Raw genomic sequence first — 26,718 nt, forward strand, 5'->3', positions numbered from 1 at the left:
AAGGAGTTCAGTTCAGTTCAGTTCAGTCACTCAGTCGTGTCCAACTCTTTGCAACCCCATGGAATGCAACAAGCCAGGCTCACCTGTTCCTTACTAATTCCTGGAGTTTACTCAAACTCATGTCCATTGAGTTGGTGATGCCATCCAACCATCTCATCCTCTGTCATCCCCTTTCCTCCTGCCCTCAATCTTTCCCAGCATCAGGATCTTTTCAAATGAGTCAGCTCTTCACATCAGGTGGTCAAAGTATTGGAGGTTCAGATTCAGCATCAGTCCTTCCAATGAATATTCAGGACTGATTTCCTTTAGGATGGACTGGTTGGATCTCCTTGCAGTCCAAGGGACTCTCAAGAGTCAAAGCAGCAACAAATTGGTTTATATGCACAAGATTAAAAATGGCAGAAATAATCCATTCCAAATTACTTTTTCAAATACATTGCCATAAGTGGCCATCAATTTCACTCACATTTTTGCTATCTGTTGAAAAAACAAATATGTCCTGCCTGACCAGGTTACATGACTTCACATCACTAAGGGCCAGTTCAACACCAAATAGAAATAATCAAAGACTCAGCAATTCCTAGGAACCAAGCTCCAATTTTGTCTCTTCCAATCTAAGACAGCAGAGACTTAATGGAATGAGTACATTTAAGACCTGAGTTCTGGAGCCAGTTCAGCCCCAAACTCCTGGATAATCTTGGGAAGATATTCTTTCCCCTCTCAGACTGAGTTTTCACATCTGACAAGTGAAAGAACTGCCCTAGAAAACCTTAAAACTCTTTTCTAGTTCTGTTGCTCAAAGACTTTGTGATTAAAACATGAAGAAAGGCTTGGGCAGGAAAATGGAAAGCAAACAAGTTTGGCTGCCATTTCCATCATGGGAGACCAACTGTTTAAGATGGCATTTTGTTCTCAGTACTACGTTTACCTCGGGTTAGCAACAGGCAATAACTACTCCCTCTCCACAGAATGGATTGGGAACCTCAGGTAGAATAAAAAACAGAGAGATCTAGTAAAAAATTTCCAGGTTTAGGATCCTCAATGAATAGAATTTATTTCACCTATTCTGATTTGACTTTACCAGTCTAGGTGAAGCAATGTAGGCAAAGCTTGAAAACAGAGGCTTTGTTTATATTATACAGAAGTGTATAAGGTAATATACATAGGAAAGTTTTTTTTTTTTAAAGCAACCATTTTGAAATTAATTTCAAAGAAAAATCATGAAATAATAAAATAATGAATTCAAAATAGATGAGGCAGTCTAGCCCAATCTCTAATAAATAGAACCTTCTAAAATCAACAAGAGCCCTAGATATAAAAAATGAAGCCTAGCTCTACAATTTTATCAACTATGTGATTAATAATTACATAGTTGAATAATCACATATTATTGAATAATTATTGAATAATACCCTTTACTTTGGGTAGTTTACCACTTGGTATAATTGCAATACCATCTGTTCTATCTAACTCAGAGAGCTACAATAAGAACAGTCTTTTGAGAATTAAATAACAATGAATACGGAAGTGCTAGAAAAATTATAATGGATTGTACAAACAAAAGGAATTCTACTAAAATGATGATGTGTAAATTGTACCCTATGGATTCACTTTTTTAAAACTCTTATATAAATAATATTTTTAAAAGAAATTTCAGAAATTGGAGAAAGTCAACTCCAGACCACAAGATAACTCCAACTTTACAAACCTACAAACTTTACAAATCTTTCTGTATTATAATCTATTGTAATAAGAAACACAAAATATTATCACAGTTCATTCAGCCAAATTATTGAGAGAAAGAATTTCCAATTGCCAGAGTTAAAATAGTAAGAACATTTCAAAATCATTTCATAAAACAATGTATTAATAAAAGAAAACAGATCATTTTCTTTGGTATCTACCAAGGATAGAAAAAGCAAGATTTATATCCTGTTCTGCCATCAAAGTCTAAGGCTTTGGGAAATTTTTGCAAATTGGAAGCAGAGAGAGCCCAGATTACAAGATAAAGAACACTACTGCTAGTACTTTAAAGACCAAAAGAAAAATCATGTCACCTTATTCCCTCACCGGTCTAGAAGAGAAGGTAAAGAGATAAAACCACACATACAGACCAAAATCATTCCATAAAAAAATACACAGACACTTAACATAGTAAAATGTGCAAGAAGACAAAACAATAAAAAATATACATGGGCTCATAAGTATATAGTACAAGACACAGAAAGGCATTTGGAAATGCAGGGGCATTCCAAGACACACAAGCTGTTGGAAAAAAAAAAAAAAGAAATCAATGATAAATGAGAACAATGGTAGCAAAATCACAAAACCCTAAGGCCTAAAGAGCTACTAACTGGGAAAAAAAGTACACCCCGCTTTTAACTGTGCCAAAGTCCTTCAGAGAAAGTTATTAGTGGAATACCTTATAAAAGAAAATTATAACATATGGTATCACATAAATATAAATTGATGTGGAAAACATGTGGGTACTTTTTCAACTTTCACAGTCAGAATTTAAAAATGAGAAAGCAAACCCCAGAGATTACAGACATAAGACCAGGGTGAGAAATGTAATCAGTAACTAACTTCAAGGTAGCAGTGGTTAAACAAATCCTAGGTTACCAAGCTCAAGGAAAGGGGAGAGGAAGTAAAAATAACCCATACAGAACCATAAACCCTGAAAAGTATTTGAGAAGCCTGAATATGAACCTGGATAAACAGGTTCACAGTGCTGTAGCTTAACTATCACTGCAAACATCACTGAGTACCTACTGTGGGTCAGGTGTCCTTCTGGATGCTGTTGGGAGTAAAGGCATGAGTAAGGCAGCCCCACCTCCAAAAGGTCTGAATCTACCAAAGGAGACAGGCCCACATACAAGTAAATCTATTAGAAGGACAGTTGTGCAAAGGATTGTATGAGATGCATAGGGGTTACAGTACAGGGAAAGAGTCCTCGCTAGAATATAATACAAGGTCCTGATAACTCTGGACTCAGGCAAAGGGGACTTGAGGTCTAGCACCAACTTGATGACAAGCAGGTCATCCATCTTCAAACAGATCACTTACACTCTCTGCACTGCAGTTTTTCATCTTGACACCAGCAAAAGGTGGGCTATGATTTCTGTTAGTTTTACACTGTCTTCATGGCTGAGGTTCTTGGAAGTCAGACTCTGAATTAAGTTATGAATGCTAAGGCTTTATGGGCAAAAAATGGAGGGTCAGGATATATAGAGGCAAAGGATAGCGTGAGCTGAACTAACAAGACCTTGGCATCATCAACTCACCCTATAAATGAAAACTGTGTTACCTACTACCTAGGGATTTCACTAATGGTACAGAACATTCTAAATGGACCAAAAAAGAAAAAGAAAATGCATATAAACTCTAGAAAATGTATTAAAAATTAAACAAAAGTAACATGAATTATAAAAATGTTGAGGGCAACAGAAGATGCACTAACATTTAAATTAAATATAAAGGAAAGTAAATCTTACACTTCTAACAAATATCGTGTCATAAGATACAGCAGATGAAGAGATGGAGCTACATTTTAAAAAGTCTGAATATCCATGAACCTTTATCCATGTTTGCCTTTAAAATGCATATATGCAAGAGAAATCTCTTCCTTTACGTATTCAAAAAAGGTTATATTAAAAAGAAAGAGAGACTGGCAGAACTGCAAGAAAGACTCAAGACTTCAGAAATTCAATGAGACTGAGTTGCTTCGAGAGAGGATGCCACGTTCCAAACTGTTTATTGCGAGAGAATTACTGAGCAGTGCATTCACCCATCCAGCCATCCGCCATCCATCCAAATATATATACACATAAGAAGATACAGACACACATTTGACCACACACAACCATTCCCACTAAAAACACAGTAGCATAATAAGAGCCAAGAGGAACATAAGGATGAGTGAGAAACCATATCTTGTTGCTTAAATGGGGAAACAAAGCTTACATTCTTATAAGGAAGTGAGGAGGTGTCACCATCATATGGGGCCCGAGTGCCACATATGCCAGGAAAAGGGGGACGAGCAGCAGAGCAGGCTGGGTGAGGACGATAGCCTCGCTTCAGAACCACAGAGAGTGTCACCTCTCACCCCTAGGTTCCCATTTTTTGATGTGAAAAAGCACTGGGTTCATAGAGTCACAGGATAAGGCAACAGAACGACAATGAACAAGCAGAGTGCCTCACACAGACCATCTGGGCAACAGCAGCAGATTAAGGACAGCAGGAGAGCAACCAAAGAAGGAGGAATTTGACAGTCAGAATACAATGCATGCGGAAACGCAGGGAGAGATTACTTCCGATTACCTCCAATCCAGGGCGTGCCCAGACCCTGGAGAAGGTGACACAAGCAGCGTTGCGACAGGGAACAAAAGCGTGGTAAGGCGGCCTCGTAAGAAAGAGCAGAGTGGAGCAAAGAGCTGCAGAGGGTCAGAGACGGAGCCAGTGTCCCTAGAGAACCAGCTGGGCAGTGAGAGGACCCCGCAAAGTATGATGACAAGGATGGGGCATCTCAACACAGAAAGACTCAGCCGAGGGTCCAACTCACTAGAATTCTCAGCACTCTGAGTGAAGGCATCTGAAGCGCAACCATCACCTGTTTTTCCCCTCCCTCTCACACATGCCAACATGATACAGAACCTGCCCCATCCTGACCCTCAAGTGTGCACTGACTGTCCTAACTACTAAGCCCTCCACACAGCTCTGCCCCATTCTCAGTAAGAGGGACTCTTTATTCTCTTCATATTAGAGGGAAATCCATCCTACCTCTCCCCCAAAATGAAGAGGCAAAATAACAATCTAGGCAAAATAACAATCTAAACAAAATAACTAGAGAAGGGAAAAAAATGTCTAAGTGCCTTATTGGGGTCACTTCAAACGGACACACCATCAGATCACTGCTTGGTAGCACGTGGGACACTTGTCCGATGGCAAGAGGGAGGGGACATGGGTGGGAGGCACATTTCTACAAGACGATGGGATGGGGGTGGAGGATACTGCAACAGAAGAACACTGAGCTATGAATGAAGGGAGAAGGGCTCTAGTTTTAGCTCTGGCCAAAACCACAGTCAGATAACCCCTAACAGATTTCAATCTGTATGCCCAAAAGAAGAGCGGCCTAGGTGGTTACTAGGTGTTCTTCAACGTTTGACAGTCTCTGTACTATGATAACCATACTACAAAATTATTTTCCCAATGCAACACTGTCCTACAAATCACTTTTATTACAGTGAACTCTCCTGTTGTAGGCAGCCACCTCGGCAATGCCCACACTCACCTTCACCACCAGGTTGCTTGTATGGATTGTACTTGGGCTTTGGCGCAACGACTGGGGCAAACTTCTTGGGTGGTTGCTGTGTGGACACTGAAATGCTGGGGGTCCCAAAGGAATGGGTGGTCTCCATCCGTGCAGACACATGGCCAAGAGGCTCAGCAGTACTTTTTGGTGGCAGCCAAGATGGGTGAGACATTGTTGAATCTAGAAGTAAAAAGAAACAGTTGCTTTTAAAGAAACACAAAAATGAAAGCAGTATAGTTCACTTAATTATTGTTCTTCTTAATCTATACCTAATGAAGTTTTGAAAACAGACTCTGAGATGATGAAAGGAGGAAGGAAGGAAGAAGGAGGAGGAGGTGGAGAGTTATGAAAAAAACTACCTTAACTGAAGGAGGAGAAAAATTGAACACTCCCCTCAACCCGTCTTGAATACCTCTCTTCCAACAGTTACCTATTTTAGCGCCTAGCATTCTTGAGGTAATATATATGAACAAGAAATGGTTCCTAGCCTTAAGATGTTTCTATGGTAGGAGACTCTTACATCAGTAAGGTTGGAAAAAAAGCTTCAATTTCATTAACAATCTATTAAAATGATTACCACATCAATTAAATGATATTATCTAAGTGAGGCTTCCCTGGTGGCTCAGACAGTAAACAATCTGCCCTCAGTGTGGGAGACCCACGTTCAATCCTTGGGTCAGGAAGATCCCATGGAGAAAGGAATGGCTGGCTACCCATTCCACTGTTCTTGCCTGGAGAATCTCATGGACAGAGGAGCCTGGGCTACAGCCCATGGGATCACAAAGAGTCAGACACGACTGAGCAATCAACACATACATACATACCTATATTATCTAAGTGAGGTAGAAAATAAAGTGCTACTGGAATGCAGAAAAGGGTAAAATTACTTCTTGCAGGGAGCAGAACTAAGTCCTCATTAATGAGGTGATCTTCAGATTAAGCTCTGAATGCTGAGTAGAGGTCAGGCCTGAACAACATAGGCAACGATTCACGGGTAGGAAAAGTACACAGAACTTCAGTTTCGTGTGGCTGGAGGGGGAAAACGGAGAAGTAGCTAGCAAAGTAACTAAAAATGTGGGATGGAACCAAAGCACCGAAAGCTTTGTGTGCAAACTTGAGGACTTTGAATTTATTCTGCAGGCATTAAGGAATCATTCAAGGTTTATTCTTGAAACAAGGGCATGACTGGTGCATGGCAGGACACTTTAAGATGATGCCTCTGGCAGAAGCAGTGCTGCTGCTCACCAAGGGGTACTTGGAAATGGGAAAGGGGCAGTGTTTGCCACAATGCCTGCAAAAGGTACTGCTGCATAATGGCCAGGGGCTACAATATTCAGCCCCTATAAGCACAGGGAAGACCCCCATAACACCCATCAGGAACTCTGCCCATCAGTGAGCTCAAACCATACTGGATCTTTAGGAAAAATTAAATTAGGAAGGGGATACAACAGCCAGCCCAGGGACGGCCCTACTCAGACTAAAACATGCTCTGTGAGAAAAGAAAAAACAATGTCTTGGTGTCAGGATAAACCAACCACCCCTCCAGGCAGCATGCAGGCTGGAGCTGAACCTCACATTCTCTCCCTGAGGAGGGCTCTCCAAGTCTGATTGCAAGAGCTCTCCAGCAAGGGGAGGCCCGGAAGCTTTCCTCACCCTCTCCAGCCCCAAATCCACCCTGTAATTTATTACTGGGGCTGAATTAATTGAGAGGGCTCCATGATTACCTCCAGATGTCTGTAACAACAAAGAACACTGGTGTGTGTGTGTGTGTGTGTGTGTGTGTGTGTGTGTGTGTGTGTGCGTGTGTGTGCAGTTGCTCAGTCGTGTCCAACTCTGTACGACCCCATGGACTGTAGCCCGCCAGGCTTCTCTGTTCACGGGATTTTTCAGGCAAGAATACTGGAGTGGGCTGCCATTTCCTCCTCTGGGGGATCTTCCCGACCCAGGGATCGAACCCTCGTTTCCTGTGTCTTCTGCATTGACAGGCGGTTTGTTTAGCACTGAGCCACTAGGGAAGCAAAGAACACTGGAAACTCAGGAGAAAATGCAGGGTCAGAACATGGTGTGGCCATGGAGAGACGAGGGTGACGAGGGGAGATGGGGCCCAGTGTGACCTGGGTGGCATTAGACTACGCCAGGAGGGGTGACACGGCCTTGAGAATCTCTGCTTCCCTCATCTGGAGTCCGGGGTACCCTTGCTCCCTGCTCTCACAGTTTCATGGCAACCAGTGAGATAACAGTGTTCAAGTGTTTTATATACTGTTAAATGCTATGCGAAGTGAGGAGAGGAAAATTGTTGGAGATGTAGCTCTCTGATCAAAGAGAATGGCATGAGCCAATGAGGAAGCCTCAAACATAGGAATAAGGAGTCTGCTGTTACTTAAGCCTATGGTGGTGACACCGACTTTCCACTCTGGTTGCAGGGCCTTCTTTTCTCTTCCTCCCCTGTCCCTTGTGCATATGCTTTGTACACAGTTAAGTTCCTCAGAAGAGTGGGGACCATATTTTATATACCCTGAAACAATCATTAAACCCCAGCACAAAACCAATACAGAAAAACAACTATGAATTTGGTTTAATCCTGGTTCTTAACACTGGCTGCACATTTTAAAGTCTATGATTTATTTTTTTTTTAAATGCCAAAACCAAGCTCATGTCTCAGGGTTGAGAAACATTAATTTTGGCTTGATTTGTTTAACTGAGCCTCAGTGTTTTACTAAAAGGGGTTAAAGTGTCTGTTCTACTTTCAGTCAGACTAAAATGAATACAAGTGGGGAACAAGTAGGATAAAATAAAGATTTGAAGATTTTAATGCATCACACATATTTGTAATATAAATGTTATTTGTAGATTTTTTTTTAAATGGCTTAATATTATCCTTGCAAATTTTCTATAAATCTCAAGCTATTCCAAAATAGGAAATTTAAAAATGGGTTAATATAGGATACAGTGATTTCTAAAGCAAAGAGGCACATTTCCAAAGCAATTGCACATTGCCAATTGACTGAAGAATCCTGGCCTTTTCAGAAATTCTGTAGATATAAAGGAATAGGCAACTTCTGGGAGACTATGAAAAATGAAAATGTAAGCATCCATATGCAAACCATGCCCCCCACCATGTTTTCTGTTATCCCCAGCACCATATATTACCCTAACATTGTACTCCCCATGGAGGCAACCCCAGGGACCTCAAAGGAGTGCCAGGGTCTGGCTAAGTATCTGTTTGCATAAGACCTTAACAGCATCTTCCCAAACCATTCTTCTGTATGTTAACAATGGCCCAGTAACACCATTCTCAGGATTTATAATGAAATTTAATGACCTTGAAGACTTGCTCATGCTATATACACCATCTACAATGCTATATAGCTCCCATTATTAAGAGAGTTAATTCTTAGGTAGATTGATAAGAAGTCTGGGGTCTGTGAGGAGGAGAAAGAGGTCTGGGGCTCCTGAGGAGGAGAAAACCACAATTTTTTTTTTTTCTACAATCCTGTATCTTCATCACATAAAACATTTGTGTGTGAGTGTGTGTGTGTGCGTGTTTTTCTTTAAGCCCAGAGCTAATGATTATACAACAAAACAACTCATCTTACTTTTCCTTAAACTCTGTACCAATGATTATAGAAGAACAATATATCTTGCTTGAGAACATGTTGCTTTTTCTTAACAGGAAACTTCTGACTAATGTTAAGACTTATGTTGTAGGAGTGAGTCTGGTAAGACCTTTCTATTGTTAGTGCTAATCTTGTTAATTTAAGATGTATGTTGTGAGAGTAGGTCTGGTAAAAGTATATAAGGCCTTGATAAAACTCAGTAGGCACTCTTCGTCCCCCTTCTGATTCTATGTCAGAAGCTTTCTCTGTCCTTTTTATAGTTTAATGGAACTCTGCTACACAAAACCTCTTGAGTGGTCAAGACCAGTTCCTGGTCCCAAAGCGAAATCATCTTCTTTGGAGATCACAAATGCCACATCAACCACCATAAGCCATCATTACTTTCTACCAAATCTTCCACCAACCTTTTTTCTGTTTGGTTTTTTTCATCTTGACCCAGCTCCAACGTCTTTGATGCTGTGAACTTTTCCCTGCTGCTGCTGCTGCTAAGTCGCTTCACTCATGTCCGACTCTGTGTGACCCCACAGACTCCGCTATCCCTGGGATTCTCCAGGCAAGAACACTGGAGTGGGTTGCCATTTCCTTCTCCAATGCATGAAAGTGAAAAGTGAAAGTGAAGTCGCTCAGTCGTGTCCGAACGTTTCCCTAACTCCGTCCAAAAAGAGTAGCTTAATTCCTGGGCTCTTCTAGTATTTGTTTCATACTTATAACAGTCACATATACAATATTTTATCACCTGTCTATCTGCCCCAGCAATGCCTGGCCAGGAAGCCCTTAGAAAAATATGTTATGCATGAATGGGTGAATGAATAAATGTTGATCTCCTTGGTTACTCATCCCTTTCTAGGATCTCTGCATCTCCCTTCTTAGCATACACTGATGCAATCATCTCTTTTTCCCCTCCCTTAACTTATATATGTAATTAATTGTGTTGATGGATGTCTTAGATTTCCAGATTGAACCAAACTTTGCTGTCCTAGGAAAAAATCCTATTCAGTCACAGTCACGATGTTTTGGTATACTGATGAATTAACTATGCTATTTTACAAACAATTTTTGTACACAAAATCATAAATATTCTCTTATGTTTTTCCTCTACTTGTTTTCAGTTCAATTCAGTTCAGCCACTTTTTGTGACCCCATGAACCGCAGCATGCCAGGCCTCTCTGTTCATCACCAACTCTCGGAGTTTACCCAAACTCATGTCCATCAAGTTGGTGATGCCATCCAGCCATCTCATCCTCTGCTATCCCCTTCTCCTCCTACCCCCAATTCCTCCCAGCATCAGGGTCGTTTCCAATGAGTCAAATCTTCGCACGAGGTGGCCAAAGGATTGGAGTTTCAGCTTTAGCATGAGTCCTTCCAATGAACACCCAAGACTGATCTCCTTTAGGATGGACTGGTTGGATCTCCTTGCAGTCCAAGGGACTCTCAAGAGTCTTCTCCAACACCACACTTCAAAAGCATCAATTCTTTGGTGCTCAGCCTTCCTCACAGTCCAACTCTCACATCCATACATGACCACAGGAAAAACCATAGCCTTGACTAGACGGACCTTTGTTGGCAAAGTAATGTCTCTGCTTTTGAATATGTTATCTAGGTTGGTCATAACTTTCCTTCCAAGGAGTAAGTGTCTTTTAATTTCATGGCTGCAATCACCATCTTCAGTGATTTTGGAGCCCAAAAAAATAAAGTTTGACACTGTTTCCACTGTTTCCCCATCTATTTCCCATGAAGTGATGGGACCAGTTGCCATGATCTTTGTTTTCTGAATGCTGAGCTTTAAGCCAACTTTTTCACTCTCCTCTTTCACTTTCATCAAGAGGCTTTTAGTTCCTCTTCACGTTCTGCCATAAGGGTGGTGTCATCTGCACATCTTAGGTTATTGATATTTCTCCCGGTAATCTTGATTGCAGCTTGTGCTTCCTACAGCCCAGCGTTTCTCATGATGGACTCTGCATATAAGTTAAATAAGCAGAGTGACAATATACAGGCTTGATGTACTCCTTTCCCTATTTGGAACCAGTCTGTTGTTCCATGTCCAGTTCTAACTGCTGCTTCCTGACCTGCATATAGGTTTCTCAAGAGGCCGGTCAGGTGGTCTGGTATTCCCATCTCTTGAAGAATTTTCCACAGTTTATTGTGATCCACATAGTCAAAGTCTTTGATATAGTCAATAAAGCAGAAATGGATGTTTTTCTGGAACTCTCTTGCTTTTTCGATGATCCAGGCCATGTTGGCAATTTGATCTCTGGTTCCTCTGCCTTTTCTAAAACCAGCTTGAACACCTGGAAGTTCACGGTTCATGTATTGCTGAAGCCTGGCTTGGAGAATTTTGAGCATTACTTTACTAGCATGTAAGAGGACTGCGATTTGAGCATTCTTTGGCATTGCCTTTCTTTGGGATTGGAATGAAAACTGCCCTTTTCCAGTCCTGTGGCCACTGCTGAGTTTTCCAAATTTGCTGGCATATTGAGTGCAGCACTTTCACAGCATCATCTTTCAGGATTTGAAACAGCTCAACTGGAATTCCATCACCTCCACTAGCTTTGTTCATAGTGATGCTTTCTAAGGCCCACCTGACTTCACATTCCAGGATGTCTGGCTCTAGGTGAGTGATCACACTATCGTGATTATCTGGGTCATGAAGATCTTTTTTGTACAGTTCTTCGGTGTATTCTTGCCACCTCTTTTTAGTATCTTCTGCTTCTGTTAGGTCCATACCATTTCTGTCCTTTATCGAGCCCATCTTTGCATGAAATGTTCCCTCGGTATCTCTAATTTTCTTGAAGAGATCTCTAGTCTTTCCCATTCTGTTCTTTTCCTCTATTTCTTTGCATTGATCTCTGAGGAAGGCTTTCTTATCTCTCCTTGCTATTCTTTGGAACTCTGCATTCAGATGCTTATATCTTCCCTTTTCGCCTCTGGTTTTCACTTCTCTTCTTTTCACAGCTCCTGTAAGGCCTCCTACACAGCCATTTTGCTTTTTTGCTTTTCTTTTCCATGGGGAGGGTCCTGATCCCTGTCTCCTGTACAGGAAACTCTGTCCATAGTTCATCTGGCACTTGTTTTACTTATCTACTTGTTTTACTTACCATTATTTGGCTTAGATATGGGAGTTCTGTATCTTCTTCTACTGTCTGGATTAGTTTAATGGTAAGATTAAGACTATCTGATCTTCAAAGGTTTATCAGAATTGAGTGTAAATTCATCTAGATATGATACTTTCTTTAATAATAAAGCTTAATTATCTTTCCAAGAACTTCTACAATAATTGTAAAAAATTTGTACTTCTTTTGAGGTCATTTTGCAGTATTTACATCCTGCTGGAAATTCATCAGTTTCTTCTAGGTTTTACGTTTGTTCCCTTTCATCCAAGATACCTCTCGATTAAAACTGATATCTCAATTACTATGTATCATTTAGATTCTGCGCATGACTTCCTACTAGTCCTTTAGGACATAATTCACATTCTCCAACCTCCAGCTGAAGCTATGTCCCCTTTCACAACACTTCCACAGCACCTGGAATGCTGTCGTCGCCACACACATTACTTGTCAGTCTTCCTCTCTGCTTGCCTGCATCACAAACTAAACTCTTGAATCCTTGAGAGCAGAAGTAATTATCATTCTCTAACCTCAGGGCCTAAAATATGATAGGCACTCAATAAAAATGTCTGTTAATTTAATGAATGAATAAATTTAAATTTGAGTTCCAGATAAAACGAAACCTCATCCTGTACTCATATCGGTCAGATTATCATTCCACTTTCAAGGAGTTTAAAAACTACCTGAGGAAGATATATATTTTATACGTGAAAACAGAAAAAGAGCAACATCAAGATATACAAAAAGAAACGAAACACGCAAACAAACAAACCAACCAACTGGCATATGTCCCAAGATCCAGCACAGAAGTAGCCATGAGCAGGGACTCTGAAAGCTAGGTGGCTCCAAAAGATAAATGAAACAAACCAAAGGACAATGCCAGAAAATTCTGTGAGCTGGAGGAAGAAGTAAGGCATTCCTGTAGGAAGTGAGCAGACCAGCTGAACTGAAATGAGGGGCTTAGACGATGCGGGGAGAAGATTGGCAAGGTTAAATGAGCTTTGCTTTTCAAAGGTCTTATATAGAGAAAGAAAAGGCTAGAACATTCATCTTTGAACAGGAATCTTACAGGAGCGAAAACCTGATATATATATCCATGCAGAATGGGTCCAAGGAAGGAGAAAAATACAATAGTATAGACAAAGAGTCCCTATGACCCCAGTTCTAGTCTCAGCTTTGCCAGTGTGACCTTTAACGAGAGAGGATGCTCATTTGCAGAATGAATGTCTGTAAAGTCCCAATTAGCTCTAATATTCTAGAGTGCTTTCCTTCTCTGAAATCTTAATTACAGCCCTTCATTTTGATAAATGAGTTTGAGAAAACCTCACAAGTTTAGTGAACGGGCAAACTAGAACTTTTCCCTGGGGTTTCTCAGCTTCTCAGAAAGAGACCCATGGTAAACACAAAGATAAGCACTGGTGAGAGCTGGCTTTGCAGGACCAAAACTTATCTTGCTCTTACTTCCTCTGGTTCTAGATTGGTTTCACTCTAAGTACATAATCATCATGAAAGCAAGAAGTGAAAAGGAAGATCTACACAGAGGCCCTGAAAATACACAAACAACATCAGAAAAAAAAAAAGGAAAACAAGAGAAGTGGCCCTCAACTAAGCAAGATGCCTCTGCTGATGGGAGTTAAAGAGCTGGGGCTGCCTACGCACTAGACGTTCAGGAACTGTCATCAAATGCAAAGCAATTAAGAAGAACCTAGATAGGTTCATTTATTGCCACTCTGTTGCTCTTGTTCTTACTCCTCGTAACTGTTCAGAGGTTATAAGAAAGCTACAGACTGGCAATAAATAGTAGGTATTTATTTAGGATATGCTTGTGCTCAGTCACTATGTTGTATCCAACTCATTGTGACCCCACGGACAGTGGCCCACCAGGCTCATCTGTCCAAGGAATTTTCCAGGTAAGAATATTGGAGTGGGTTGCCATTTCCTTCTCCAGGGCATCTTCTGGACCCAGAGATCAAACCTGCATCTCCTGAGTCTCCTGCATTGGCAGACAGATTCTTTACCACTGTGCCACCAAAGAAGACCCTCATTGAGGATATACTATATGCCAAATTGCTACTTGCAACATATTCATCCTGACGATTATATGTGGTGGGGTTACCATTCTCCATATTTAGCAGATTAAGAAAGTAAGGCTTTATGAGTTAAATAACTTGCTCAAGGATACACAGCTAACAAATAGCCAAGCTGAAGCCTGGACACAAGTCTTGGACCCAAAATCTATGAGCTTCACACCATGGTACTACCTGTCTGTTAGGAGGGAAAAGAAATCCAAAGGAAATCATCACTTAGAAACAGGAGATTTTGCTTTATATCCATTCCTAGTTCCTGCATCCTACTTGCCAAAATGTCTTCTCCATTCTGTTCTGCCAAACCTAACTTCCATGAGCCATAGGATTACAAACTGAAAGTTTGGCCAAACTGATTAGACATAATGAAACGCGAAACACGAACAACTGCAAAAGGCCACGTGATAACCAAGACCCTTCCTCTATGGGTGGGAACACTTAGGGCTACAGGTAAAGTGACACTTGATACTAAAAAAGTTACCAAGCCTCTCTAAAGTGAATGACATGTGAATGACAACTCACGGTCATCCACAAAAACAGACCGAACTAGTGTTTGCTCAAGTTTTGCTTCTTTTCTAACATCAGTAGTGTACTCTTCGTCAAACCTTTACATAGCTCACCAAAATTTAAAAAACAACCGTCACTTGTTGTATGGCATTCTCTAATATCAAATGCTACAAGCTTAAAGAGGTGGTTTTCAAAACTGCACACTAGACTTATCTGGGAATCTTTATGTATGTATTCTGATTCAAGGGTTGGAAACAATTGACTTAGAGCATTTATATTCATCTTTAAATCATGGTGCATGTACTAAATCTTCCTTGGCAATTAACCCAAGGCCTGGCTCTTGGTCAATGTTTGCTGAATAAATGAATGACACCGAAGGAAGAGACAGGTATGAACATCACTATTTTATTGGTGGAAGAACTGAGAGACTGAAGAATTGAGAGACTGCTTTGTGACCTAAACATCGGAAGCAGTTGAGGGCTGACTGAAGTTTAGGATTCGGGTACTTAGCAACGTTTTCTCCACTTAAGTGATTAAGATTTAAAGAACACTTTCCTATACCTTTGGAGATTTTTAACAATCTTCCCTCTTTGTATAAAAGTCAGTGCCTTCCTAGAATTTCAAAATTGCTTTCTTTTTTAACTTTTTATTTTGTATTGAGGTATAGCCAATTGTCAATGTTGTAAGAGTTTCAAGTGACCAAGGAAGGGACTCAGATATACATATACATGTATCCATTCTCCCTCAAACTCCCCTCCCAGCCAGGCTGCCACACTGAGCAGAGTTCTAGAACTATTAAAGTGGTACACTGTGCATCCTTCCCTAGACTACAGATAAATATCCCTTTCTACACCTTAGTCCTCAGCTGGAAGATACCTGATCTTCTGAATTCAGACCCAGGTCCCAGTCTCAGCTATGCCACAAGCTCATAGTGCAATCTTTGCTTTCTATGGGATCACAGTGGCTGCCTCTAAAAATGATTTGATTGGACTATTTTGTGCAGTTGTCATTTACTCACTAAGTCAGGTTCAACTCTTTGCGACTCTACTGTAGCCCACCAGACTCCTCTGTCCATGAGATTTCCAAAGCAAGAATACTGGAGTGGGTTGCATTTCTCCTCCAGGGGATCCTCCTGACCCAAGGTTCAAACCCAAATCTCCTGCATTGCAAGCAGATTTTTTACCCGCTGAGCCAGCGAGGAGGCCCAATTGGACTGGATTATTAGATGAATACAAATGACAACTCTACTCACAAACTCAAGTCTAGGGAAGATCCTGACTGTAGAACTAGCCAGAAACAAGTAAAAGTCAGGCATGGAGATTCCTAATCATCCATAATCCTCCTCTTAGCTCATCAATGAGGAATCACAGCCCTCTTTTGTTTTTCCTTCTTTCTTTTGTCACCCGTTTCCTGACTCTTCAATCCTCCCCATTGTGGGAGGGAACCTTAGATTGATCTCAGAGATTACCAAGGTATCAATCAAGATTTATTATGCACAAGCAAATAAGTACTTTAGGCAAACCTTTCCCAAATGGTGTAGGTAAGTCCCTACCAGTGTAATTGCTAAGCAGATAGATATGCCATGGCATGTGATAGAAGCGTGGGAAGACAACGTTAAAGAACAAGGCAGGCTGAAAATTGCACACAATTGTTAGTTGAACAGCAAATGTAATCACTCTTACTCTGATGAGAGCTAGAAGGGCAAACAGGATCTGCCATGGTCTGAAAATGTCAATGCATTCACTCCACTTCTCTTTACAGGCAGCTCTGGCCCTGCACTGGCTAAGTGCCCCACTCTCTGCATGGACAGCTGGCATTACTCGGAAGGGGTGACAAGAGAACATCTCTACAGAAATGCCAAACCTTTATATAGACTATCTGAGAGACAGTTGGAAATACAGGAAAAAACATGGGACTGAGATGCAGAGGACTCGGGTAGAATTTCTAGCTCAGTCACTAACTGGCTCTGTGACTTTAGTAACCTGACCTCTTTGAACCTCAGTGTGTCTCCTTATCTGTAAGCTGAAGATGAGATGCCTGCCATCATTCCTTCTAACCCTCATGGTCTATGACTCCTCCTAGCAAGTCCGCCAGTTGAGCGAGCAGAGGTTTCTTACAAAACCAGCTCCTCTCCCATGAGTCCTCGTGAGTAGGGATGGTGGAGTGAAGAGGTAGACTAGGAATCAACAGGTTAAGTGCCAACCTGCCTGGCACAGAGTTAGTGTGAATACAAATCAATGCTAAAGGTATAATCCCTAGGGCTGGCAATACAGATGATGGCGGGGAAAATCCATCTATGAATACATTTGCAGATGCCAGTAAACTAAGAAGCAGGAAGATGGAGAAGCATCAATCCATTCAAGTAAACATCCATCTCTGATAAAGAAGTGAGGCAGAATAGAACATACCCCACCTCACACTGTCACTCCAGATTCAGAACGTCACACAAAAAGGGAACAATCCACCCTGACAGGGAAACAATAGCGCTGGAAGAGCAGGCCTCGCAGGAAAAGGTAAAGGAGAGAATGGAACCACACCAATTGCTAGCTCCTTGGTTTTTATTTGCCGCAACCAGGTGACAACAGCCAAGACAGGCTATTCAGTGGCTAAGAGGTCACAGCAAGTCCCAGCTGGGAGATATCTTAGGGACCAATTTGTTCCTTCTAATTTGACAACCAAGATTTTTAAAAGCTGAGATGGCTCATGCAATGTAACACAGCAGTTAGTGCATATCAGAGATTGGATACACACCCAGTCACTCTGCTTCTAGAAAGGTTTGTAGTGGAAAACTTTCATTAAACAATCAAGAAACTCTATTGACTTTTGGATAGTAACTAGAAAGAGTGAGTAAAAGGGAAAGAAATAGACACAGGAGCAAAGAATTTCTCTTCCAAAAGGGCACGCACGCCACTGGAAATTAGCCCTGAACTCATGACCCCAACATTGCACTTCAGATCACATTTAGTGACAATGGTTATACTTGGCTAAGTGAACAAGAAAATATGTACCCTGTCTGGACCTCAAATTCTCCAGCTCTAAAATAATAAGCATTAAGAAGATGATCTCCAAAATTCCCTCTTTCAAATCCAGAAAGATAATGCTGAAGAATATATTTGCAGGGCAGCAATGGAGAAAGAGACATAGAGAACAAACTTATGGACACAGGGAGAGGGGAGCAGAGGGTGAGATGTACGGAGAGAGTAACATGGAAACTTACATTGTGATATGTAAAATAGATAGCCAATGGGAATTTGCTGTATGTTTCAGGGAACTTAAACAGGGGCTCTGTATCAACCTAAGGGATAGGGTGGGGAGGGAGATGGGAGGGAAGCTCAGAGAGATTTGACAGAAAACAACAAAATACTGTAACACAATTATCCTTCAATCAAAAAAATAAATAACTTTTTTAAAAAATTCCCTCTCTCAACAACATGCTATGCTCTATCATGGTACGGCTAGTCTGTAGAGTGTGCTGTGCTTATTTTTAACATGTGCTCTTAAGGAGATTTAAGTCTCATTCTAACAGACTTTTTTCTGTACAAGACCAAGAAAAGGGGACAATAAATACCTTGAGCTCTTTGAGTTCAGTAAGTCTATTCCTAAAAGTGGAAATCTGGCTTTACAAAGATGAGATTCTCATTGCTTGATTCATAAGCATTTAAAATCCTGATATATATCTTATACCTTCACCAGGATGAAAAAATGACTAAGGGAAAAAATCACCAACAGCATCTCTAATGAGGCCTAGCAATCCCCTTGGTGGTTATCTGGCTGGAATCCTCTCATCCTAAACCCACTGCCAAGTGGGTAGGTCCATAAGTTAATTGCTGCTCATTGTCTGCATTCCCCTGACAGCTTGTTCAAACTTGTATTAAAACACACAAACACCACATTTTAGCTATCTGTTTACAGGTCTGTTGTACCCATTAGATAGGTCAGAGACTATTACTAGACCTTGAGGGAAGTTTTCACTGATTTTGATTTTTTTAAATAATTTTGTGTTCTTCTTTATTATAAATTCACATTGATATTCCCATAGAAAAGTATATTAAATAAGAGAGAGATAATTCTATTTAGATATCATTTAAAAAGCAGAAAAAGTTCACTTTTTCCTCAATGAATATAAACCCTCTATTGACAAATCTCAGGCCATGTTCACATGACACTACTCTTTGTGACTCTGAAGCAATGTTTGCTCAGACCACATAACCTGCCAAGAGTAAGCATAGCAATAAGACACAGAGTTAACCGTCATCCTCCAGCTTCCAAACATTATATTGCTCACAAAGCTGTCACCTGTCAACTGTACTGTTTGCACCGTACTATCACATTACTGCTTGTAAACTAGTTCAGAGCTTTTGCATAGAGTTTGAAGGCTATAATTTGAATTAACATTATTGAATTTAGATAATATTATTACAGATTAAGGTTTCCAAGTTAATCTTTGTTTATCTGATAATTAATTTCCATCTTAAATTTCTATTAAACCCAAGATCTACTTCATCTTAGGGTTAGAATACAAGGATATTGCTAAATTCAGTTAAATTGCTCAGTCACTGGAAAAATAAAGGGAGGAAGAAGAGGTACAACTTTTCCTCTTCAAGGACCATAAGATACAGTTTTAAAAAACAAAGAAACTCAATACCTTACAGCTCTGAAATCATAGTTTCTGGTTAACACCAATCCAAGAGCCTGGAGAAGCATCTCAGCAATTAAAATGGCATAAAAAACAGACAGGCTTCTCTTTGGAATGTACTATAAATTCAAGTTATGTAAGAGAGGCTAGTTTTGCAATTTCACATTTAATAGCAAAACAATTGAAACCATTTTCAACCAGTGACCTTTATCTTAAGTCATGTTGGAAGTTGTTCCACTTTTATTTCAAGATTTTGAAACAGAGACAAAATCTGTAGAAGCATCGACCAATAGCCACTGAGTAAAAACGAGCCAGGCTGTTTCGGATCAGTTTCAGAATGACAGGGGTGGATGTTATTCCTTTTCAAATTTCTCTCGATGAGAGTGCTGGTGTTGCGCCTTCTGTATTTTTATCAGTTACTGACTACCTCGCAAAAAAAAAGACAATGCCGTGTGTCAAAAATGTTCTAAGTTGGCTAATATTCTGGGGAAATAACACACACACACACACACTTTAAACATATGTAAGGCAGTATCCAAGAAGCATGAAATTGTTACTGAAGTTATTTCTTCTAACGCAGAGCTGAAGCTGAAACTGAACCACCCTCTGTGAGTCTGCTTATCCACACCAATGACAAGGAACTTACTACTTCACAAGGCAGCCCCTTTCATGGCAGAAAAGTTGTAACTACTAGAAAGTTATGTTAAGGCTGAAACCGGTATTCCCCTAAGAACCACCGATCAGTCCTGCCTTTGCCTTGGAATCATAAGCTTTCTTCTACATGGCAGCCCTCCAGATACTTAAAATATCTTTTTAGTTTCCTATTTATTTTTTTCTGTGTCCCAAGTTTAGATAGTCCGATTCTTCTTTTTTCCTCCAACTAGACTTACAGCTTGAGAACAATAACATAGAATTTGAAATCTCAAACCAGCAGTTTTCAAACTTATCGTTAAGAAAAATGGGTTTCTTCACACCAAATCTTTAAGAAACCCCAAGAATAAAATAGACAAATTGATAAAGTGATTCCTCGGATTTATTTAAATCTTTGTCTTTTGACAGAATACACTTCAGTTGTGGGGCGGGGGGAGCGGTGGGGGGTTGGGTGGAGTGGGGAGGAAGAAGTATAAACCTAATTACCTCCAATAAGAACTCTGCACCGAGCCAGTTTGACAACCCTCTGCTTTCGAATATTACAGTGATTGTAGCAAATAAAGAACACAGATGGTGTCTTCCTTTATTTTCCTAGTGCCTAGTTACCTGTCCCATCATCGGGGTCAGCACGTGATTATTATATAAAAGAGAAGGGAAAGATTTGGGAAGATGAAGAGTTAAATTCTAGTTCTGAATCATGTCAGTTCACATTTCAAACACTGTCCTCCACAATTTCTTATAATTAGGGTGACCATGCATCCAATTTATGGTTTCAGTGTAATTATTAACAGTGCCCCTTTCACTCTCGGAAGAGTCCCAGTTTAGACAATCCCTTATATATAGTCACTTCATTTATAATATAGTAATAATGAGAGTCAGTGAATCCAAGAGAATTCTGAACATGTTAGGATCCTCTCACAAAGGCCCTCTGGCCAAAGACCTCCCATGCTTTGAGCTTGGAGCTTATTACTGCAATTGTTAAGAGGGCAGAGCAATCAGCAGTGAGGAGAGAAGATCTTGGGGGCTACCCTGCTCCAGAAGCACGTGCTTTCCAGTAAGGAGGGAAGAAGGTACCAGAATGATCGTGCGGGAGTAGAAAAATACAAGATACAGCAGAAATCTACAAGAAGCTAGAGACCTCATTCAGCCGCTTTCTCGTGAAGCAAAGAACATCACCTTTACCAAGAAAATCAGATTATTAACTTCAACTAAATCTTTACTGTTACCACTCCTATTACCACGACCATCAGTATTATAAGAAGTTTTATGTCTACTTCATTTCAAATAGCACAGCAGGTTTGACTAACTCTGAAGTTGGAACAGGAAAAATTAGGGAGTGGGCAAGAAACAGGAATAAAATGTGTCCAAATGTATTCACTAGCATACAAGAGTAAAGATGGAGGTATTATTTATCAACGTTTTACATTGTTAAACAGAGGTTACACAAAAGTTAAGGGAAATGAAGTCAAAAGAATTCAATGCCAGCCCATAGGTTACATGTCTATTTAATTTACTTTAAATTAACTATTTTATATTGATTTCCCTTGGAAGTTTGAAATGTATATTCCACAGGAGCAGGGGAGGAGGCAAAGCATTCAAGACGGAAGGCTGACAACCCTTGCCAGAGATGGAACTCCCCCCAGACACGGTGAGCACTCACAAAATCGCAGGTCTCCCTGTCGTACTTTCCAAGATGTTTGAAACCAAAACAGTTTAGAATACTCTCCCAGCTCAGACTCTTCCCTCCTTATGGCATTTTTTCTGATAAATAGGAATTCCCCTTAGGGACTCCCTAAAATAAAACTCTTGCCTTCCCTTCTGTAATATGATTAATTACACTGACAAATAGAGATCTAATGAAACATAATTGTGAATCCATCCTCAGTTTAGTATCAACTACACACAAAGCCTTGTGGAAGATATATGCCCAAAATGTGACACCAATAGCCCTGACTGTGTTGGAAATGGTGGAGAGGCATTCAGCCTTGCCATGGTGCAGAGGCTGAGTTTCAGGCAAGGGATTGATTGCAAAAGAGATTCCACCAAAACATATGTACTGGCCTGAGACTTGGAAGACAACCAACCGTAAGATGATAGCCATGCTCTGCCACTCTGGCGGACTTTCTGCTGGAAGCACGGTCATGGATACAGGGAGTTTTCTGTATCCACATTCCCACATTCAGTCTTAAGCCTTGTGGTTATCAAGAAGCAACTGTGGCAGAGAGGGCAGCTGGACTCCAAGTTTAGGGTCCAGTTACTACTTTCAGATCGTGGCTTCTTAATCTCTGGTTCATAAGCAGTGTGCTGTATCCTTGACCACAACAGTTCCATGGGAGCCTCATGAATCTCTACTGTCTTACACATAGTAATTTTGTGTGGCTCTGAGATTTATATTGGAAGCTCAGCCAACAGACTGCTCTATATAATTCTCCCAGTGATTCTGAAGCACCTAACACCCTGCATTAAAACTTTTCTGCTTAAGATATCTAGATTGGTTTGTCTCCCAGAGGAAACTCTAACTTCTCTCACTCCACCTCCATATCCTTAAAATTCTATTTGCCAATAGACAGTAATGATGTTTCTATTAGAATTTATCAACCAGCATGCACGTGTGCATGCTCAGTCAAGTCCGACTCTTTGCAACCCTGTGGACTATAGCCCACCAAGCTCCTCTGTCCATGGGATTTTCCAGGCAAGAATACTGCAGTGGGTTGCCATTTCCTTCTCCAGGGGATCCTCCCGATCCCCTCCAGGGATCAAATCCACATCTGCTGAATTGGCAGGCAAATTCTTTACCACTGAGCCCCCTGGACAGCCCTCATCAACAAGAGACAGGTTCAAATCAGTCACTGTGTGAAGTACGTGCAAGCCCTCGGATCTTCACTAGGGAGCAGACATGGTGCCAGCCATCTCAGAGCTCAGAGACTGGTGGGAAGAGGCTCAACGCAGCAGGGGAACTATGAAGTGACATGGAACGAGGCAGCAGGGAGTCTAATCTAACCCCAGCAACCTAGCTCCCTTTTATCACTAACTGGCCACCTTTTCAAATCAAGGGGGCGAGATGGATGAAAGTCCCTTAAACTCTAACATTCCACAATTCTATGAGTCTTTGTACTTGTAAGGGAATTTACCTGGATTCAAGTCCTAACAAAACTTCCTAAATTTTCAGTTCCCTAAATCTTAAGGTCAGAACACAAAGGTCACACAACACACAAACCTCAGAGAGTTAAAATAGGAACAGGAATCAGTGACCCCCAAATATGAAGCATTGTGGCAGCCTAAATCTAGAAAACCTCAGGGAAAAATATCTAAACTCATGGTTGCAGTGGTTGTTAAGAATACCAGAGAATGAACACATTTTCTTCAGGGCCTCTGTCTTCTCTGAAAATGTCTGCCTCGCTGTCTGGAGAAAAAGGTGTGGAGGAGGTGGGAATATTTACATGTGACTGTCTTCTCTGAAAGTACTCAGACCAGTAGTAAAGTGAAAGAAATATCAGGCAAATGAATAATGCTTAGATCTCTCAAGAAAAGTCACCAATTTCTTTGTGTCATGGGCAAGAAAATCCCTGAGACCCATATAAGAAAAGCAGTTCTGTGGACAGGGAAAAAAATGTCAGCAGAGTCAAGGTCATGCATTTAAGGCAGTTTTGCTGCCAGTTCTGAGGGCGGCCTCAGGCTAGGGCTTTCCAGACCTCACTGGGCCTTAGTTTCCTCATCTGTAAAGCAGAAACAACAGTCTCTGCCCTGTTGGCCTCATAGGTGTTGGTGAGAATTAAGTGAAACGCTGGACACAAGAGCATTGCATAAATAGCAGATGACACAAATATGCGAAGAACGATTATTAGAAAGGCATTTCAAAGGAAAGCTGTGAGTGGTAGCTCGCAAGTTCAGGCAGCAAAAGGAAATATAAATATAGCCGAGATTTTACAATTTTATAATCTGGAGGAAGAAATGGAGATCAGAAATGTGACAAACAATGACATCCAAAAGAGAACAGAAACCAGCCCGGCTCTGTCATAATGGTCTCAGTTCCTGTACCTCACAGAGCAATGGAAAGACTGCAGGGAGGGGCAGGGCAGCCTTTGCGAGGGCCGCTCATCCATGACATGGAGACCTGCACCAAGAAAAGGCCGCCTCCACCTCAGTCATTACCATAATCTCATGGTGTGTGTTCTCTAAGAATCTCTGTGTGGCCCCTTGCAAGTGACTTTACCAGTCTCGGTCATATAGCTTGGAAAACAGAAACAACTATCATCACTCAAGAGTGAAACATAATTCTGACCATTCTTTAAAGTACAATCTGAGGGGCTCTCCTGGCGGTCCTGCGGGTAGAACTCTACTCTACTAACACAGGGGTCACGGGATCAATCCCTGGTTGGGAACTAAGATCCTGCGTGCTATGCCACACGGCACAGTCAAAAAATAAATAAAGCGCGATTGGAGGGAATGGGGCTCAAGCTCTAGGGTTTCTCAACTAGGATGAACAGAAATGCAAAGGTAGATCTTGCCCACAATTGGATTTCAAGGCCCAAAGGGCATCGGCGGGTTCAGGTAACATACAGACAATTAACTCTACCGGAGCTGAAGGCAGTAAAGCGCCGCTCAGGATGGGGAGACAAGTGGTCCTCCAAGCCCCAGTCAATTGGCAAGCAGCCAGCCTAGCACATAGGTAAGATATCAACTGACAAACAATTCGCAGGGTCTTGAGCAAAAAGTTAGAGGAAGAGTTATCATTCATGAAAGCAAAATGGCGCCCTGTTGGTCTGCATTGGTCTGAGATACCACAGGTCTCCAGGGCATTGGGACATCGGGTGACAAGAAGACGAAATAAGTGACATAAATTAACTCCACTTGTAATCCACTGAAGAGGAAACTCAATGGAAAACAAATATAGAAAAGAAGAAGAAGAAGAACTCACACAGACACAACTTCAATAGTAGAAAAACGCAAATTAAAACTGCAAGGAGATACTACGTTTCACACATAGCTTGGCAAAAAAATTAAAAGACATAAAATTCACTTTGGGAACAGATGTGTGAGGAAACTGACACAATATTATATTTCTTCTTACAAACAGATGTATTCTCTATTTCTTTATTAAATGTATGACTTATCTTACGGCTCCTTTGGAGCCACAGTGGCAGACTTGAGTAGTTGTGACAGAGACACTCTGGCCTCAAAGCCTAAAATATTTGCTATCTGGTGGCTTACAGAAGAATTTTGCAAACCCCAGATCTAAACTAAAAAAAGTTACTGTTTCCAATTACTAAAGATATAATCAATCTGTTCTTTCATTAAAGTTTTTTGCTAGTTTTCTTTTTTTTTTTTAACATGGCCTTTAATTCATAACAAGATCTATTTTGATACAACTCTTTTTCATTGTTGTCACTCAGTCACACAGAGTTGTGTCTGACTCTTTGTGACCCCATGAATTGCAGCACGCCAGGCTAATGCCTACCACTTATCCCAGGCTTCCCAGGTAGTGCAGTGGTAAAGAATCTGCCTGCCAATGCAGGAGATGCAGGAGACTGGGGATGTATCCCTGGGTTGAGAAGATCCCCTGGAGGAGGAAATGGCAACCCACGCCGGTTATTCCTACCTGGAAAATCCCATGGACAGAGGAGCCTGGTGGGCTACAGTCCACAACTGACCACACACACGCATGCACACATCAACTGTCCCAAGGCCATTAGAACTCTCCCTTTCCAGACTGTTTTAAGATGGTCCTTGTATTGCAGTGGCTCTGTTTCTGGGCGGGTCGTTTCACCACGATGGCCATCATCTATCCCAGCACCAGCACTCCATCACTTCAGTTACGGTTCCCTTATGATCTAGCATCTGGCCAGGCTGGTCCCTGCCCCTCATCACTCCTGTGTTTCAAATTTCTCCTAGCTATTTTGCCTGTTTATTACCAAGTCCATTTTAGAATTAAGATTCAAGAACAGTTAACTTAAAAATTGTGCTGAGATTACATAAAATGGAGGGGAAAATAACTACTTAACAACTTTTATATTTCCATTTAGGAATAAAGTATATCTTCCATACTTTATTCAAGGGCTTTTTTAATTTATTCAAGGGCTCCTTCATAAGACTCAAACAGCTCTAGAAGTTCTTTGTACAAGTAATGCACAGTCCTGACTAAAATATTGACTGTTTGCTTTGCTGTAAGTTTCCATAGATCACAAAATAATTTTCATATGCCATAAACAAAATATAACTAGACATGAGGATACATGTTTAACCTCACAATAACCAAAAAATATACTAGTACCAAGAAGACAACATATCAAATGCTGGCAGCACTGGGGAGATGCTGAACCACTCATACATTACTGCTGTAATTACAGAAGCATTCCTTATGAAACACAAGTCATTGGTGGATCTGAATAACTATAAAATGCTAACCTCTGATCCTGAGGTCTCAACCCTCCAACATGTTTAAGATTTTTGATGAACTAAGCTATATTTATGCATAAAATATCATCACAGCAATATATAAAAATAATAGGGAACTCATGTACACCTGTGGCTGATTCATGTCAATGTATGGCAAAACCAATACAGTATTGTAAAGCAAAATAAAGTAAAAATAAAAATTAAAAAAATAATAATAATAGATGATATAACCACTCAATGAAATATTAAAGGGTTATAAAAATTATAATCTTTTAAGAATATGCAGCAATACAGAAAATGCTTACCATATGATGCCATATATGATACACAGCACTATGGTAATTTTTGCTAACAGCTAAAGACTGGAAGGGAATGTACAAAAATGGTAAGTTGTGTTAATACCTTTTTC

General features: G+C 40.8%; 1 protein-coding gene across 1 annotated transcript in view; it reads right to left on the reverse strand.

Moving 5' to 3' along the window:
* Positions 1 to 26,718, reverse strand: part of LPP (LIM domain containing preferred translocation partner in lipoma) — a 750,332-nt gene that overhangs the window by 503,082 nt on the left and 220,532 nt on the right. Inside the window, exon 4 of the mRNA XM_042233292.2 lies at positions 5,291 to 5,491. Coding sequence (XP_042089226.1) covers positions 5,291 to 5,483 — 193 coding nt within the window. The 5' untranslated portion in view covers positions 5,484 to 5,491. The remainder of the gene's footprint in view (positions 1 to 5,290; positions 5,492 to 26,718) is intronic.

Source organism: Ovis aries, chromosome 1, assembly GCF_016772045.2.
Source record: "Ovis aries strain OAR_USU_Benz2616 breed Rambouillet chromosome 1, ARS-UI_Ramb_v3.0, whole genome shotgun sequence".
NCBI lineage: Eukaryota > Metazoa > Chordata > Mammalia > Artiodactyla > Bovidae > Ovis > Ovis aries.